Source organism: Streptopelia decaocto, assembly GCF_964273445.1.
Source record: "Streptopelia decaocto genome assembly, chromosome: 2".
Taxonomy (NCBI): domain Eukaryota; kingdom Metazoa; phylum Chordata; class Aves; order Columbiformes; family Columbidae; genus Streptopelia; species Streptopelia decaocto.
In genome coordinates this window covers 29011785-29032113 of record NC_138655.1, presented here as the reverse complement: position 1 = coordinate 29032113, position 20329 = coordinate 29011785, and the positions used below count along the sequence as shown (strand labels likewise).

The 20329-nt window shown below is 38.0% G+C and overlaps 1 protein-coding gene across 1 annotated transcript in view; it reads left to right on the top strand.

The window, feature by feature from the left end:
* Positions 1-20329, top strand: part of RALYL (RALY RNA binding protein like) — a gene marked incomplete at its 5' end in the record, with an annotated part of 185647 nt that overhangs the window by 151898 nt on the left and 13420 nt on the right. The window contains 4 exons of the mRNA XM_082045576.1: positions 1914-2077; positions 2722-2802; positions 10529-10642; positions 15108-15286. Coding sequence (XP_081901702.1) covers positions 1914-2077; positions 2722-2802; positions 10529-10642; positions 15108-15286 — 538 coding nt within the window. The remainder of the gene's footprint in view (positions 1-1913; positions 2078-2721; positions 2803-10528; positions 10643-15107; positions 15287-20329) is intronic.

Genomic DNA, 20329 nt, shown 5'->3' with positions numbered 1-20329 from the left:
CACAATTTAGAAGGATGAGTAAAAGAAAAGGCACTGTTATATGCACACTAGTGATCATTTGGACAAAGAATTGCTTTAGTACTGAGCAGTTCTCTTTATCATTTTCATATTACAAGGAAAACAGGAAGGGTATGTCAAAGCTGAAAAAGGACGCATTTTTTTAGAGAAAACATATAATTTAAATATGTAGAACTTTGTGCAATAAAATACCAAGCCCAAAAGCTTTGCATAATTTCAAAAATAAAAGAATAGTAATATTAGATAATAATCCTTTGTATATTTCAAAAAAGGAAGCATAGTTTTGTATTGCACTACATTATCTGAACGTGAACTATTGGAAGCTAGAAAAAAATCACCTCTGGAGGAAAAATTACATAATGATCTTTTCCATGATAGTTTACAGCTCCTCTGAAACATTTTTCTTCCAGTAACGTCAGACAGGAGATTGTGACCAACCTGCAGATCATCCAATATAATAAATGATGAGTGACAACAAAAATAATATTTCTGTCAAAAAAGTTAAAAAAAATATTTTAACATTCATCTTCATACATAATTGTTTAGTTATGCTCACAACAGCTAGAAACTGCTTATTCAGTAAGAATATCCAAGGTCATGGAGTTCAAGTTCAGTGGGGTGACAGGATCTCTGTGGCACATTTTGTAGTCAGCTATGGAAAAGGAGGGAGCTGGTTACATTGTCTGTAGGATTACAGTACAGACAACAGTAAGGATCCTGGGATTTAAGCACTGTTTACTTGCCATAAAACAGGCTAGAAAGCTTAAATTTGATCCTGCCTCCAGTTCAGCCTGCTGTTAGACCCTGTGGTGAGTGAATTACTGCTTCTCGTGTGTCTGTTTTCAAATACCTATCTATCTGCCCAGCTGGGTGACTGTAGTTAGAATTGTGAAAACTAAACATGCAGTTATACATTTCCATAATTACTAGTTGCAAGTATCATTTGAGAGGAACTCAAGAATATTTTGTGAGAATGTTGCTTGTCCCTCTGCTTCAGTCTCTGAACTGGTAATCTTTATTTTCTGAACCTTCTTGTCCTGACCTGTCATATTCAGAGCCCATAGCTTTTATGTTTTGAATGTATCTGTAGCTTTGATTACCTTTTCTACTGTGTACCTTTTCTCCTACGTAGGTTAGTTAGCTGCTCTTGATAACTGTGTTTTTAGAATTGGGTATTCTGTTTCTGAACACTAGTTCATTTTGTTTGTAGAATATCTTTTATTGACTGTAGTGGTAATTCTCTGAATATCTACTTGCCACAGTGGTTTTAGTTTGAACAAGATATTTTTATTAAGCATGCCTGGGAATTCCAGTGATTCAACATTAATTCATTCTTCAATAAAGAGAACATATGCTGGGACATCTTTTGTATACATTCAGAAGGACATACAGGTCTCTCACTATAAAGATTCTTTTGCTATTTTGCAAACTGCAGGATATATCTTTATGGTGATGGTTGGCTTCAGAAAAGTTCATTTTTTTTTCTGTCTTTAAGGATAGCAGACAGAAAACTAGAATTTAAGCTATGCCTGTAATAAAAGAGTTGAAATGTCACTGGAACAAAATGTACTGCTGTAAGTTGTGTGCAATGAAATCATGTGGACCTGTGGAAAGCAGGTTATGGATTTTCCATACTGCAAATAATGGAGATCCGGAATGCATCCTTCATTTAAATTATGCAAAAAATCTGAGCTATGCACTGGTCTGTGACTGAAATGTGAATATAGCACTTAATGTGCATAGGTCCTTGAAATCTAATTTGACTGTGATATAAAGTGATTACAGTTTCAAAGGGTAATTTTCTCAAAGATAACATGAAAATTTAGTTGACAGGGCTTCCATGACATGATATCACAGAAAGTTTTATGGAGTTCAGCTGACTTAATCTTTTCTAGATTGTTTGATTACCATGGCCGTGTCCCCCCACCACCCCGTGCAGTGATTCCACTGAAGCGTCCTCGTGTGGCTGTGACAACAACTCGCAGAGGCAAAGGGGTTTTCTCCATGAAAGGAGCATCACGATCCACCTCAAGCGGGGCTTCTTCCTCAGGATCCAAATGTAAGTTGCTCATATCACTTGGATATTATTGAAAAAAATGATCCCAGTAATTTCTGTGAACAGCTTCCACTACATTACTCTGCTGCAGTCATTCCCTACCCTCAGCCTTTAGCTTGAAAACCTGTTTTGATTACCAAAGCTGCTGTGCCTTTCCTGCAAGTCAAAGAGCACACTGATGTAACTTTTGAAGGAAATCCCTTCAAAAACATTTGACCTACTCCCTTCACCTCAGAAGAAACTTATTTAAAATCTCTTGTCATCCCAACTGCTTATGCACCGTGATGTCTTGTGAACAACTGATAATAAAACAAAGCTAATAATCTTGTTATAGACAGAGGTGGAATAATTTCTGTTGACACTTGATGTGATCCGGGGTTGGTGGGCTGGGGTGGGCCAGGGGAGGTTGGGTTGTGTGTGCTTCTTTTGCCACATTCCTTTGAGGTTAGAAAGAGGCAAAGTGTCTTTGCCTATTCTAAAGGGAGTCCAAAACAGGACTTGGCAACTTGGGGTTATTCAACCCCTCTTTAGTGAGTTGGCCTTAGAAGAGCTGATGAACCATAGGCATTCCCTCCTCCATGTTCACCAAGCTCCCCACCCCATAGTATGTCCTGGGAACTTCATCTTCCTCTTCGTGCATCTTTCAGCACCCACCTGTCTTCCCCTGCCCCTTATGTGGAGTGATACTGTCCTTGGAAGCGTCACTGGAAGAGGAAGAGAAAGATCAGGTAGGGATCAGATATTAGAAAGAATGAAGGCACTTCAATAAGACACTTGCAGTACTAGACTGGCCATAATTTATCTCACCATGAAATAAGTGAATCCACCAACAGTACGTCTTACTGCAAGAGGGGTTAATTATGACATCAACATGAGCCCATTATATACTCTACTTGAATAACATATCCAAATCTCACACACTAGCATCTAACAAAGAAGATGGACGTCTAATGAGCCCACTAGGATCCATTATTGATCCTATCGTATGAACTGATGGTATAAAAGACCTTGAAAGAAAACATGCAATAAATATGCATGTGACTGAAAGAATGGAGATGTGATAAACAGAGCTAAAGATAATGTTGTGCATTGAGGAGCAAGCCACTCCTTGGAAAAGATGATATTCTGAGAAAGAGAGGCTCTGTTGGCTGTACAGTTGAATCACACTCAAGTCTCCAGTGAATAGGTTGGCTAGATGTCCATAATCAATAATGGGAGCTTTGACACCTAGCACACAGGAAAACATCTAAATTTAGATGTCATATTATGGAGCTACTAACACCCTAAGAGGATGTCTGGGAGTAGCAGCACTTCCTTTGTTCTCTAGAGGATGAACATGAGTCTGGACATTTTCATACACATCTTGAACTAATCCTTTTGTCCATACCTACTTTTTGTCTTTCCTCAGTACTTCAAAGTACTGAATCATGATTCCTTATATTAATTTAAAAGAAAACATACAGCTCAAGATCTTCACTTCAGTAGACTTACAATTTAAATTATTTTGTCAGTTTTTTCCAGCCTTGAGTCTTTGGGCTTTCATACAGTGCGTCAAAGCTTTAGTAAGTATGTACACTTACAGATTCATTCCTTAGATCTCCTTTGTTCATCCTTTACTGTTTTCTTATCTATATGAAGAGTTAGTAGTGCATTTAATTCACTAATTGTCCTAAAGTGTGATCTAATAAGAATGGACTTTTTGGACTCACTTTGCCTTGAGAAGATGAATTATTTTCAGATAATTTTTTTTAATATATATTGCTTGTTGTCCATAACAAGAATAACCAAAATTATTCTAGAAATATACCAATGGATGTCAAGGAAATCTCTCACCCAGAAATCTGGATTTTTATTGTAGTGAATGGGACAGAGCATATTACGTTAACACATAGATACCTGTTCCTTAGAATAACCACCAAATTTCTTTATTATTAATTTTGCATTTCAGAACATGTTTTCTGGTACTGTGTCAGGACTTAGGTAATGCATAACATAGATTATAGGACTCAACCCTAGTCTGAGTACCTATAGCCACATGCTGTAAGACCTCCAAAACACTGTCTGCATCACATGGCAGATGTTACAGAACCTCTAAATTATTTAATGGCATGTAATCAGGAGTATAGATATCATAACAGACAGTCTTATGCCCCAGTGAAAGTATCCTTCAATGTATTCAGGTGTGACATGATTTCTAAACCTGGAGTCTTCGGGCTCCAGATGACAAGATCAGTCTTTGGGTCCAGCTCTTTAACACTGAAGGGAGAGCTGGAAGGTGCATCACTAAAAAGGTGGGCTGATGTTTTGACCCCTGCTGGGTTTCCACCCTCCGTTCTTTACATTGGCATTGGAACACAACTGCAGAGGCTATTTATTGGGCTGGAATAAATTTCAGAAAATATTCTTTCTGCATGCAGCACACCTGTAAAAGGAGTCAGACACACAGTATACAGACTTTCATGCTTGATTTCCCCACAGAATTACTTCCTTTTAGTCAAGTCCAACCAACCCATCATAAAGGTAGAAACATGATTTTGTTGACTTGGACAGGAATGTAATCCAGCTTATTGTAAGACGTTTATCGGAGAAATAATGGAGCCATTCCCTTAGGGGATTCAAGTTGGAAAGCAGAGAATGTATTTTGTGGCTTATTTTGCCATTTTATTGGAAAAGTTGGTTATATTGAATAATGGGATGAAGAAATTTAATATTTTATTGCCCCTTACTCTACACTACTAATCTGAACCTCTTGAACTAATGCACTGTCTATTCTAATTGTAATTTATTGGTAGCTAAATAAAGGATCTCTTCAATGAGGAGAAACATAGTTTGTGGGAAGGAAGATATTTTGGCTTTCAATGAAATTCAGGACTGTAAAACATCTTAACCACAGGTTCATAATTAACTATGTCAAAATGGTATTGCCTATGCTTGAAAGATTTCATGCCCAAACAGCAAAGCTCTCAAGAGATCACATTCCCTAATAGACTTTTCAGATTAAAGTAGAAATCTCATAGGCATAACTGTTCTCATAGCTGTTCTCCACACTCAGCCTGCATCCAGAAAATGAACCCGTACCATGTAATAGTAAAGGTCAGAACACAGGTGACCCCTCAGTGAAATTACCAGGTTTAGAGGTAATCTTATCGCTGAAAACCAGCAATCCAAAGACAGAATTTTGTTGTGGCACACAACAAAGATGTTCTAAAAATATAATACCAAAAGTGCCTTGGTCATTGATGAGTATATCTGCAAAAATAATGTCTGCCAGTGAAGTAAATTATTGTTTTACCAAAAAGTGGCAATATGTGTCCTAAGTTTCTTCCATAAAACAAGTTAGGAAGATTTTATTTCTTTCCTGAGTCTATAATTCTTCAAGGATCAGTTGACAATATTTGGTTTTCTTTTTAACTCCAAAGACTAGAAAAAAATCAGTCAACCTTTCCACATTATCAGAAGTAACTCACAAAATGAAATATGTTGGTGTGGAAAGTACACATAACAGTTCTTCGTGTTAATGGTATGAAGCAGCAGATGCAGATTGCTATTTAGAACTGGGGAAAACTTACTTTTTCTGAAAATATAGAAACTGGAGTGTGCACTTTCATTTTACACGTCTGAAAACAGGAAGAAAAGACTAATAAATCTTTTTATACCCTGCAGGCTTGAGATTAGGGAGTAAACACTTAAGATGTTACAATATGTGCTGAATCATGTCTTTAAATTCATTCCTTTTGACTCATATAGTTTATATTTAGCTTCATCAGCTAACTCATTTTTCAGTGAAATCTAAGTAATATGATATGATAAAATATTTTATATTAAACATGAAGGGCTTAGGTAAAAATACATTACATTCCTTTCCAAAGAAATCTGAATCATGTTTTGTGGATGAATTAATTTGTAGTTATGGCAAAAAATATTCCACAAATATAGCTACAGTTCAACAGTAGCACTTTCATTTCTAAAAATGTGACTGACCTCAATTTTAAATCTCTTGTTTTGAGTTGGATGCTCCTCTCCTTTGGTGCTAGATGCTCCAATGAAAGATGCATTCTGGAAGGCCGTTGCATTCCTGGCAGAGGCCTGGAAAGGTCACTGAATCTAATTCCTCACTGTTGCAAGTAGCTGCATCATCTAATCCTTTATGCTCCATCTTAAAGCTGGTTAGGGTTTGTTTTCTATCTGCCTCTGTTTCTTTTAATATCCAGCCTAAATTTGTTTCTCATTTTTTTCATATACATTTGTTGTACCAACACGATCTTAGCTTAAAAGTTGGGTTTGTTTTCTATCTGCCTCTGTTTCTTTTAATATCCAGCCTAAATTTGTTTCTCATTTTTTCATATACATTTGTTGTACTGACACTATCTTAGCTTAAAAGTTTTATTTCCTTCTACCTTATTTTGTCTTGGGCAAACGTGTAAAACTCTTCTGTCACACTACAGGCTTTCCATTCTTGTGGTCATTTTCATGGCCATTCTCCCCATGAACTCGCTAGAATTCAGTGATTCAACCTGTACACGTTATTCCAGAAGAGCTCTCACCAGGTCCTTGTACGATGGCATTGTACTTCCTCATCTTTAGCAATACACCATTTGACAAAACCTAGCACTGCATTTTCCCTCTCATGGCTGCATTACAGTGATGGCCTATTGTCAGCCTGAGATTACAGCTACACCCAAGAATAATTCTGTCATTGTCTTTTGCTACTGATGAGCTTCCATGTTAAGGGTAGGAAGTCTGCTGTTGGTCAATCAAGTGTAGGATTTTTTTCAGTGCAACTACATTTAATTTTTTTTTCTAATGTAGAAATCACCTTAAAATCACCTGATTCCTCCTCCTGTTTGAGTTCACTCTGAATAGATGATACCTTCCAGTTGCATGTCATCAGCAAATTTCACCTGTTTTTTACTTTTTTCCACCAAAGTTGTTGAAGCCATTTAACCATTTAGCCATTTGGGTGCCAGTGCTGGAGGAATTGCATTAGTAATTTCTTTCCCTTTCAATGCATATATTTCTGTCACCTGCTAGCCCTTGCTTATCTGCTAATAGGAAAAAAAAAAAAAAGGCAGTAAGCTACTTTTTTTCTCAAAAGCAGATGAACAGATATTTGGACACATGCAGCTCTCATTTCATGTTTGTCAACTGCTTTATTTCTTGCCTGAGATCAATTAAAAAAAAAAAAAAATCTGTGACGTGTTAAAGGAGAATTTATATACTCAAAGCAGGACACCTGAAGTAGAGTATTTACAGTCTTCACATTTTGTCATTGTCATAATACTTCATTTAAAAAGCCTAAAGTTCTTCCCAGGCTCTATACCACAGAATCACAGAAGAGTTGAGGTTGGAAGGGACCTCTGGAGCACCTCTGGTCCCACTGCCGTGCTCAAGCAGGGTCACCTACAGCAGGTTTCCAGGATGGTGTCCAGATGGCGTTTGAATATCTCCAAAGATGGACACTCCACACCCTCTCTGGGCTGGGTGTTCAAGTGTTTGGCCATCCTCACAGCAAAAAAACAACAAAAACAAACAAACAAACAAACAAACAAAACCCACAACACTTTTTAATGTGTTTAGATGGAATTTCATGTGCTTTAATTGATGCCAATGGTCTTCAATGTGTTAGTGGGCACTACTGAGAAGAGTCTGGCTTTGTCTTCATTCCCTCTTGTACTGGAAAGCCCAGAACTGAACACAGTACTTCAAATGTGTCTTCACCAGTGCTGAATAGAGGAGAAGGATCATCTCCCTCAATCTGCTGGCAACACTCCTCCTAATGCAGCCCAGGATGCTGATGGTCTTCTTTATCACAAGGTGCCTTGCTGGCTCATATTCAGCTTGTTGTTCATCAGGACCCTTCATAACTTGTTTTTAGTAATTGCTGTTTACTACAGAAATACCCAGTACAATGTAACTGAGAGTGGAATTTGTCCAGGAGAATAATTTTTAAGATTTGTATAATTCCCTGCAAATTAAGACAATGAACAACCCAAATAACTGCACCATAGCAATGTTGAAAGCAGGGTGGAAATTTAGAACTTTTGCAAATTTGTTGAAAAATCTTTCCCTTTTTTTCTTTCGGTCGTTTTTATTATTAACTTGTAGTGTATGATGGAATCACCTCACTAACTATGAATGATACGTTGCAGATTCAGTGACCAAAGCTTGAGGAAATAGTTTTGGCATAGGAGTATTTTACAAGGTAGCAATAAAGCTCCTCAGTTGTTTACAGCAACTTTGTTTGCTATGGAATCTTCACTTTTGTGTCTGTGTTCCCTCTGGTACAGTCTTCTTCCCAAACTGATTTCTCACTGACACCACAGGGAAGCCCCTGTGAAGCAGAAGGTTTGACCTGAGTTGAACAGTAACCCTACATATTTGCCTGTTTCCTTACCAAATTCAGAAGTGCAAACATTTTCTGCTTTGCTTTTTAGACTGGGAACAAATATCACTGGGTCCTTGTGGTATCACTTCGGACTTTTGACCTTTTAGCCTTGGTCAAGCCGGCTGTTTGCCAGTCAAGGGAGCACCTCTAACCCAACAGCTCGACTGCACAGGGTCTGTTGCCAGCCAGCTTGAGCGTGGTTTGCTGCAGACACTTGGCATTTCCCATTGAACAGATTCACACCATTTCATCCTGGAATCTGCGCTGCCTTGCTGCTCCAGCCCAGACCAACCACTGCCCTGAGGGAAGCAGTAACCTTCTAAATATACAGTTGTCAGAATCTTAATGTTTTGTTACAGGTCTGGAGGACTGGACAGTGAACTGTTATTTCTCCAAGAACATTTTAAGGCCTTGCTCTACAAATATACAGAATAATTAAATAAAATACTTTATAGCATATGAAAGTCTATTGCAAATATTACCTTTAAGCTCTGTTCTCTAAGTCATACCATTCATTTAATATGAGATCAGAAGTTTCAGCCTATAATAGTGTGAGATATGCAATTTCTCAATATGAGCACATGATTAAACAAGTTCATTACCACATATAGCAACCTACCGCCTTTACCAGACTTGTTTTAACTATAATGCACATGACCCAAACTCTAAGATAAAATGCCTTGGTTTCAATGTGCTCCAAGTATGCAATAAGGCTGATTTTGACGCAAGCACATACTCATTTACTACCACTGACACAGACAGCAGCTTGTCTGCACATTTCATCATCAGATTTTGACTGTCTGATAAAAAATACCCATGAAACACCATGATGAGATACATGCCCAAGGGGCAATGAATGGGAGTGATGTGGCAGGATGCAGCCAGGAGACCCTTTGGACAGAAAGAAAATGCGTTCTTCTCCATGGCAGAACATCCCTTTTCCCAGGCTCACTAAGGGCTTTCTGATTGCTCTGGATACACACACCACATCCTCCTTCAGCTACAGTAAGGATACTGCTCAGTGCTCTTCCATTGCTATTCCCTCACGATTTAAGGTGGTGGTCCATTTCTTCCTACAAGAGTTGCAAGAGTGACATCTGTGTTTTATACTTTTCACCTTTATAAATGGCCTTATTCTTATACTAGCTTGGGGTTCCCATTTTCTTCTTTTGGCCTTTTCAACATGATATCCTAGCATAGACAGAGCAAGTGGATTTGTTTGGACTATCTTCTGAGCATAAAAGCATGTCATGACAATGCCATTATAATGAGGTCATTCATGAGTGATGCAGTACTGTTTCTTCTGAAGTCAAAACACCTCCAAAGCAGTTTCTCTTTCTTATGTGAGACAATGAGAGTGCAGTAATGAACATAAATGAAGAGTAATGCAATGCAACAAAGATTTGGAAACTCCAGCTCTTAATTTATAGGTGTTGCCTCCATGTGCTTGGATGTGATCATAAAAAAGAAATATTTTCATATGTTACCCATAGTGGGAAAAAGTAGAAGAAATTGCCAGAACTGAAAGCTTTTGAAAGAATAATACTTAATGCATATTGCAATGAAGTTGTTGATTAGAACACAACATTAAATTCCTGGCTGCACTAGCATTTATGTTACCATTCACTCTTGTTGAAAAATACCTACTGCTACTGCGAGGGATCTTTTTATTATTGTCTCTATTATTACAAAATAGTCCAGCAAAATAGCATTGCAAGACTGTGAACTGTCTGTCATATTTGAATCATTCTTTCACTACAGGCTGTTTTTCTGTAAAAGTTACTTGGATTTACTAAGAATGCCCTTGAGATGTTTCACCTGAAATGCTTATTACAGAGAAATACACCTCACATAACCTCTTGCCATTAGGGATTAGAATCTTGTGATTTCCTAGCATTTGGAATTTTTAACTAACAATGTTCATTTTGAGAGTTACATCTCTAAAAATACTGACAGAAATGAGAGACTAGGCTCTAACTACAGAGGAAAGAAAAAAGAACATGTTTTGTTCTTGGGGGGCTGTAAATATAGTTTATTTCATGTTTTGCATCTTTGCTCTCTTTCCACAGTGAAATCAGATGAGTTGCAAACAATCAAGAAGGAATTAACCCAGATCAAAACAAAAATTGACTCCTTGCTAGGGAGACTGGAAAAGATTGAAAAGCAGCAAAAAGCTGAAGCAGGTAGGTGAAAGCAATTTATAGTCAAATGAAATAAATTAGAACCTAGTTGTCAGTCAAGGAAACAGACCAGAGAGAACAGAAACCTTCCAGAAATTTTGCTACATAATGGAGGCCTGAAGCAAGGTAAATTAATTCTCAGGTAGAACTATTGGGACGATAAATTAATATTCTCCACAGAGCATGCAACATCATTTCAAGAATTGCTTACTATGGTGTAAGGAAAAAAAATATATTCTTACTACATGTTCTGGAAACAAAACATCGCTAAAAATTTGACTAGACACAATTAAGTTAGAGGTTGTTGACCTGGGGGATGCTTGTGCTATCCACATTAAGAATTATTAGATGGTCTATATCAGGAATTATTAGCTGTGCAATAGGCCATAGTCACAAGCTGCAATGAGGGAAATACCTGTTTGATCTAAGGAAAAGAGGTGCAACTAAGCAGTATAGCAGGTTGCCCAGAGAGGCTGTAATAGCTCCATCCTTAGAGACATTCAAAACTCATTGGGGCAAGGCCTCTTGGACCTGGACCAAACTTTGAGTTTGGCCCTGCTTTGAGGAGAGGTTGGATTTCGAGAGTCCAGAGATCCATTCCAGCCTAAGATATTGTGTGAAGCTGTGGCATCTCTGTAAAAATGACTGCAATTCTAGTTCAGCTTTTCTCTGGCTTTAAATGTTTTATTTTGAGGCCCATTTTAGGAATGTCAAAATCCAAAATTACATTTTAATTTAATCAAGGTCTTTATTTCTGTCATTGCAGTGATCATTTTGTTAGCTGAATGATCTTACCTGGCAGCACTTTAAAGCCATGCTGAGCAGTTATAAGGGATTTATAAGGTTGTATTTTCACCATGGTATATATAGAAAACAATCTCAGTTCTTACAACTGTCTATGGTATTCGCTTGGCTATTTCCTTACAAATTACATGATATATCTCTGTACAGGAGCTGTGTACTAGTGAGCTGATTTGATGAGAGCCAGCGGGGAAATGGAAGCCTTACCTTATGGAAAATCTCAATGTTCCTTTTTCTCTTTCCCTCCAATCTCTGAAGAAAAGTTTTTATGCCTTTCATGTGAAATGTGTGAAAGAAACTCTGTCTCAGAATCTGCAGCTGCCTGGGTGTCTGAGCACTCAGATTTCTGTCCCTTGCCTAACTCAGATCAGTTACGTGAAGCCAGAAAGGCCCAACAGGACACATAAAGAAAGGTCCATCCAGACTATCTAAAATATTGGTGGGAATTAGCAGTTGAGGTTCATGAACCTGACACAGGAAAAACAGATATTCAGATCTGGATCCCTCCTGTGCCTGCCCTGTTTGCTGATCTGTTGCAGGAGTATCTCTCTAAACCCAGAATTTTCGTACTAGCATTCAGAAATAACTCTAATTAATGTCTTCCTATGGTAGAACACTACAGTAAAAATATTTCGTTGTTAACATTATTTTTTAAAAAAAAAAACTCTTTAAAAAAAACTATATTGTATTTATGATCATTTTCGAAGTTGATGGACAAGGACGAATCCCTCAGCTGTTATAGTTTACCCCACAAAATAAGCAGAATGCTTTTTTCCAAGTCTAAGGTAAACCATTAGTATAGAGTGTGATTATCTCTTTCAGGAGAACTGTACACAATATGTATTCATTATATTCTATTTTATACTTTATGCAAATTAGACAAAAGTTGGTATAATCAGTGAAGATGTAATTGCAAGGCACTCCATTGAACCACTTCTGTACGGAAATGCTCTGAGACGGAGTATCTCTACTTCAGGGAGCTTTTAGATAAAATTCATTACTATGCAAAACAACCTGCATGTCATTGTACTTTGATATCCAATTTTCACTTTCGCTAAAAGACTGTAGTGAACTCATTTAAATAGAAATCAGCTCAAAGAGCAAGACGTTGACTTGTATTGAATCATACTGTTATGCCTTTTGAAGACAAGTAATGAATATGCTCAGAGATTAAAAACTAGTTTCCAATTGTTGATGTTTTAAAATGTCAGGTGCAAAATCCATTCCCTATATTCCTTGCCTCCTATCGGAAGGTGTGAGGAGAAGACAACACCTCAGAGATACCAGTAAACCTGGATCCCCATTTAGGTCTCATGAGCAGATGAAGAGGGTAATGCAGCCTGGGTGATTAGCCTGCAGATGATCCCTTCCTCAGCTAAAAGATGTGTGTAATATCAAGCTACATTGGTAGATGAACTATTTCATTTATGGTGTCATATGTGAGAAGATTTTGTTCCTTCTCTATGGTTTGGCAGTATTATTTCTTACTTCCCTTTGCCAGAAGGTGTGACCTCACTAAGACTGGGTTGAGAGAGAGAGGATCTGTCTCTTTTACACAAAACAAAAATCAGGCCATCATCTTGCTCTTTTGTTTTTTCGAGTTTGTTTGCATCACTCTCATGAAGAATATTTAACTATTAGTCTTAAAAGTTATATATCAGGAGGAATGTGATAGGTTAAGCAGCCAAGCTGGATAAGGTCAGTGCATACATTGGTTACAGCTCTACCACTGCATGAAAACTTTCCTTACAGTACGAGCTGATGTTCTGTCTTTTACTAATATCAACCCCTGACCACACCATTTGGGGGAATACAGATAAGAGGATTTCCTGTACACAGGGAAACTGCAGGACTAGCTCCTTCATTTGTAAAAACCTGAACCATGAAGCCAGGGATAAGAAGCTGTTCTGATGTGAAAAATTATTATGGGAGAATATTTTCCCTGTAATATCAGAGATGAATGCTGAAAGGTAAGATCTTAAATTTAGCTTCTCAAAAGAGCCCAGCAGACTTGGATGCTGAGCTGGTATTTTAGACTCCTCTGAAGAATCTAATCTACATTCTCATTCAGACAATTAAGTAAGTGATCTAATATTTTAGCCGCTGTATCCCAAAAGTTTTCCCAGGTACATGTATCAAGTCCATAATTTCAGAACACTTCCTTGACCAAAGTTGATTCAGGTGTCACTGCCACAGCTGGGTTAATCTCAGAATGGCTTGAGGCAGAAGGTGGTGGGGTGGGACATAGTAGGCACAGCAGGTTCAATCCACATTTTCTCGCACAGTAAGGCAAGTAGCACAATGACATAACTAGCATGGTATTCTATAGAGTACCATGCCATGGTTTAAGTCTTCTACTAAAATGCGTGACTGGAGGAATTATGTGGCTAAGGGAGAAAAGCTTAATTGTTATATGTCTTCAATAAATGAATATGAGAAAGAAGGACTAGAGACTAACAAATACTGAAAAGATGAAAGTAAGTTGCAAAATCTATGCGCAGAGGTGGAAGGAAAAAAAATGTCTTGGTTTAAGACTCTGATACAGAAAAGTATAAGCAAATTTGACTATTATATGCAGCTCAAAATAATTTATAGTAAAATAATTATGTATTCATAGAGCTGAAAAATATAGAGCTTCACATGCAATCTGCAGATTCATTGGCTCTCCGACAAGATAAGTGATGTACTACTAGTGTTGCAGAACAGTCAATCTAACAAAAAAAAAAAAAAAAAAAGTGGTTTTGTTCTAGAAATTTGATCATTGATGGGTATTGTCACCTGAAAAGACGTTGGTATTCCAGCTACATGCAACCAGTTCTCTGGCTCACATTCACTTCGAGTACATAAAGCTTTTCACCTAAACTCCTGATGTGCATACGAATAAGACTGATTCCTCCAACCACTCTTCTGGCCATTCTGTCTCTGTCATTCCTCCCTAAATCCTCCTCTGGTTTTCTGCTGGCTGGATGAAATTCCTCAGCAGATCCAGGAGTCTTGCAATGAATAATCACAACAATACAGCTTTCTGCACTAAGCCAACCAGAACAGATCCCCTGGGCCTCCATGGAAATGGTCTTTCTTTTCTCCGCTTTGCAGAAATTATAGGAATTATATATTATTTGGGTAACTGGAGGGGGACATTCTCCAGTTACTGTGGCACATTATACCAATGGGGAGAAATGGTTATTTTACTCCATAAAAAGTATGTTTGGATGTCTAGAAGGATTTGTTGATTATCTGTATGTTTGCTGTATTCACAGCAAATTTATGCAAATCCTTGTTCGCTTATTGGAAATTAACAGCCTTCTGCTTCTCAGAGCATAGAGATTTATGTACTTCTCATTGGTTGCAGATAAGTAAATATATGGTGGCTTTGCCACTTGGATTCCCAAGGTAAAGTCCAGAAAATCAAAAAGCTGGATCTGCTGGTAAATCAAACCTTTGTCCACTGCATGGGATAGATGTGTGTTGGTACTGTTGTTGATTTATGCATTAATTTTTGAAAACAAGAGTTTTGATCATATTTGCCTGGTAGATATTAATACACTGATTTTTACAAAGCTAGCTCATCTGGAGATGGGAAGTTTAGGTTTCCTCCTCAGAGCACTTTTCTTTGCCACCAATAGGGAAGGCTACTGAATCTCTATAGAGTATGTTTTCCTTACAGAAGCTCAAAAGAAACAAATGGAAGATAATGCTGATTTGATTCAAGAAGAATGCATATCAGAGAATGCAGATAACTCTACAGAAGAGCCAATTGAAGGAGGGCCAGATGCAGATGGGGATGGAGAAGAGATGACTGATGGGATAGAGGAGGATTTTGATGAGGATGGCAGCAATGAGCTGGTAAGGAATAACCATGCCATGTCTGTCTACACAGGTGCTACAAGTAACCACAGAAAACCAATAATCTGGGTTAGCAAAAAAAGCTCACAGCAGCACTGTGATGTTCTGTAACTAGTGCCTAGTACTATATGCTTCATACACTCTAGTACCAATTAAGCATAGGGCCTTCTGAGGGTAAACAAGAAAATATATATTTTACTACACTTGGTGATTTTAGAAAGAAAAGGAAATGTACTTTAAATTGGTTTACATTTATTATTTTACATTTAATGAAATGTAGAAGAGGAAAAAAAAAAAAGCAAACATTTTCCTAACTGGAGCATATCTAAATCAAATAAGAATCTAGAATGGAGAACTTTCTCATGAGTAAACATGTGCATCTTCTGCAGACTGTGTTGGCAGCTATAGATTTTTTTGTTGTGGAAGGATTTTTTTCCCTAAGAAATGTTCAGCTAAGATGTTTGGGTTTTCAGCCTGAGCCTGTACAATTAATGAAATGTCCATCATGTTGTTAAACTTCTCGGTTCCTCTGGAAAAACATTAAAAAATATTTTGAAAGTCAGATTTATACATTTTTCTTAATTCCTAATAAGAATGGATCAGCCACATCATTTTAAACTCTACAATACTCTCCCTCTCTTCCCAGATTTCATATTCTTTCGCTTCAAGCAGGCATCACTTCTGTTGCTCAGTGTCACTGTCCCTGCTTGCATTTTAGCACACACTTAATCACATCTCCACTGCAAAAATCATTCAGTGATGCCAACAGAAGTCAGTCAGCAACGGGCACAGTTGAGCCAACACCAAGTCTGGAGTAACAGGGCATGATAATAAGCAGTGTTTTGTACTGCTTACTGCAGACACAATTTAAACCTACTACTAATTTGAGGGTCAGTGTCCCTTTAGCCAGCACATGGCCCTCTTGAATTTATAAATCCTGAACAGCATTATGCGCAGGAGAATCTACTACAGCCTGGATCCCCCATCTTTTAACATGCCATGTAGAACAGATGACATTATCACTTTTTCTCAAAGGAACATGTTCTCTTGTACAGATATGAGGGACCTCTGTCAGCAGCTGTCACTCTAAATTTGTAGGAAGTTGAAATTTTTTAATGAATAAATAGTTTTGAATATAATATTCCACCATGGCTAATACCTGAACAGCTGAAGTGGTATTAGCAATAGGGGTTGCCACAGTTTAGCAAGACTGGTGGGTTTTGCACTAATTAGGTGTCAGACTCCCTGCTGCAGACACTAAGTGGGGAAGTTAATGTACAGTATATTAGCCTCTGATTGTTCAGTGCTGTCATTTCACCCAGTGAGTATGGCATATTTAGCATGTACCTACACTATATAATGAAGCATGATGTAGAAGAAATTTTTCATCTAGCAAAGGCCTAAGCAGGAAATTTTCTGACAAGCAAGCAGCACAGGAAGACTTCATTAGCAGTGAAAGTCTGGAATCGGCACAGCCACATTTGCACACCCCTGCTTCCAAGTTAAAAAACCTGTGATGACATTAGTTAAAGTGCAGCATGTTGCAGACACAGCTCCAAAGACAGGCTGCCTCATGTCTCCCACCTTACCAGACACTGGGACCCTTTAGCCAAGCAGCTGGAAGTATAGTAGACTTTAAAGCTCAGAGCCAATATTGCCACTGATGTAAAATCCTCATGCTTTTCATCCTCACTTGCCATTTTCCTTAAGCTTTGGAAGAGGCCACTTCACCTTAGTTTTCCTCCCTGCTACAATGGGATAATAACATTTCTTTCTTTTGCAAAGCCTAGGGAGATCAGTGAATGAAAAACTGCTACGGATGGGATAAATGATTGCTCTACAAAGGATTACTTCAAAGAAATCTCAGGCAATGGGTGTTTGCCATGGAGAGGCAATTATAAATTGAACTGTACATCTTTCCTTTACAGGTCTTACCCAAACACTCAGCAGTAACAGCCAGTATTGTTATAATACGAAGCTGGTAGTTTATGATGCATATTTTAATTTAGTCTATTTTTCACTTATACTTACATATATTTATGTAGATAGAATGGCCAATTCCTATAAGTTTTACTTTCTACTCTGATTACTGGTAGCCGTATAACTGGAAGGTCAATATGAATACTATCAAATCCATAGTGAAAATTCTGGTAGGAATATTGGGGATTTCAGCCTGCTTCTACCAGTTCTGTGCCCTGCTATCTGGCATTACGCTGTGTTTTGTCAAAGGCAAAGTAGATAGATAAGTTTATTATAAAACAAGAAGTCCTAACAGGTTCTTCTCCTGTTTTATGAAAACTTAGTTATTTAGGAAAAAGAGCTGACTAATAGCAAATGTGTCATTTTTGAATGGAGCCAGTTACAATGCATTTGCAGGAAAAAAAAAAAAAAAAAGGAGTTTTAAGCATGAAAAGTGTCAAATGTGAAACAATTAGGGCAAACTTGCCATGTGGAAAAACATAACCTTGGACTCAGAATCAGAAATACCCATCCAAAAGGCATTTTTTATTGAAATCTATAATCTTTTCCAAATATAAAGCTGAAGGGATTTAGGACAATGATGAAAAAAGAAAAATTTTTCTTTCATCACTAAAAGCAGCAGAGCAAATAGAAAAACTTTTGAAATGGGCATAGCTAATGTTCTGAAGCCAATTCAGCACCAAAAATTGATTGTGGGTCCACTAGTCTGAAAAATATTATTAAAAGGAGAGAGAAGTATGACTTAAATTTAGATCTTAACCTTTTTTTTTGCAGTGCTTCATATTTAGCTATAAATTTCTTGCCAAGCCATTTGCCAATAACCTGCTGCAGGGCTTTTTTTGATGAACACGATATTGTTGTCTCTTTTTTGTTTCCCCTGTGACCAGCCTTAAGCCTTGCAGTAAAGGGAAGGGTTCAGTAAGGACAGACCCACTGCCAGAGTCCAGCTGCTGCCAGAATGGAGCCTCTGAATCTGTGTATGTGGATCTGCATCTTTGGCCAAGAGGACTCAAAACTATATTTCTTTCTCTATTTTTGACTTGCAAAGGAAGTGACTACACGGGATGTATGTTGTGGGTTTAGGTGGTAGGATCAGTTCTCTGAATTCACACGCTGTCTATTTGGAGGAACAGGTTACTGCACATTAACTGAGTGATGGCAGCAGTCCTCATGCCTGCCTTCAGCCTAGACCAACTGTAAAGAAACGCTAAGTAGTTTAGCCTGCAGTCTGAGTTAAGTCAGGCATGGATTTAAGGAATTTTTAGCCTCTTCATTTACCTGCCTGGCTGCACACACAAAACCACCTCACATTCAACAGCTGCACACCTTCACCCACCATTTAGATCAGGATGTTGTTCTTCCCGGCATTGTTATCTTGTATGGACTAAAGACACACCCACAAATAGTCGTTATGGCTCAGCTGAAGTGTGAAGAAGTTTTACGCCACAATAACTTGATTGCCCATCTGAACTCTAATTCAAGACATGCTGCATTTGAAGTATCTGCTACAGTCATCAAACATCCCCTATTGGGAAAGTTTATTTTGTACCAACTCTTTGCCCACAAACGTGTCTCAGTGTCTCCAGTGCTGCAGACACTCCAGCTTGGGAATGTTTTTAGAACAATCCCCAAAGACTTTTGCTGCATTGACATACTGAAAACTTGTTTAAATTATGGTTTCAGATATATGATCTCGCTATGTATGAATACGCTAGGAGAGACTGAGTCAAACAGCTGACTTCATCTTGCTCTTTGAAGAGTGTCATATGCTTCTCACCTACCTGCTCTTATATGGTATCCTTCCACTGCCCCTTGTACAAGGGCATGTGACAAAACATTGTAGCTATATATATATATCTATAATAATAATGAACTTAGAATGTAAATCCTGAGCTTACTCTGCCACTCATCTCAATTAACCGATCATCAGAGATAGCTGGAGGGGATGACAACTTCAAGTCTGTTTCCTTTGCTCCTTTAAATTAAAAACAAAAAAAGTTTCTTATCCCAGATTTTACTGGACCCATGAGTGAGGCTTTCTTGCATTGAACAGCTTCTAGTTGCAGTGAATTAAAAATCTTTGTGTTCCCTCCTAAGGAGCACGCATCCATTCTCACTGCTTTTAATGTAAACTGTCCCTCAACTGCTCTGTGAAGAAAGCAGCACACCTTTGCAGCTTCCCATCTCAGCTTAAGGAAAACAAGCTCCTAGGAAGAAAGATCTTTATGTTTACTAAATTCACCTCACACACAAGTCACAAACAGGCCATAAATCATGGGAACCACAGGCCACAAGTCATCAGTGATATCCAGCAGTTTTCAGGTGGTAGCCACGGCTTTTAATTGTAAGGAGTGGGAAGGAAAGCCAGTAACCTCCTCTTATTCCTATGGCTGCACAGCAGAGAGCAGAAGAGTCACCTTTGCAGCACCATACAACACACATTTTGATATTTGAAAAGCAGCTTGGCCTCAGCACCTCTAAAACAAGCTCCTTCTCCTTACCAGAAATAGCGTTAGTGGTGTGTGGCACTGCTGAAAGAACGCAGGAAAAGCATTTCTGAATTAGCATGTGTGGTGGTTTCCTTACTCTGCTCATTTAGTGGCTGGACAACCCAGTGCAGGCCCAGAGAATCTCATATAACTCCTCTGAATTTGTTTCAAATGGCTCTAATCGATCATCGTGGAAACACTGGCTCAAAATGAACTATAACTTATTATTGCAATCCCCTTGTAAATAACAAAGGTGACATCCAATTAATTAGCTGAAAGCCTGAAGTACTATAGATTTTTGAAAAAAAAAAAAAGAAAAAAAATGTTGTCTAACACTTAATAAAATATCAACAAATTAATTAATTGCAATGAGTTATAGAGAAGCACTCATATTATATTGCCTGAGAATAATAGTTTCTATCAAACTGTCAGTCTTTCACAATAAATAACTACAATGGTAATAGCACAGCAGTGGTTCAGTAGTTAAGCATTCAGTAGAGCAAACAGTTTTCTGATTTCAAATACAATAGATTTATGGTGTTGTAACTCAGATCAGACTCTGGCTAGTGCTTGG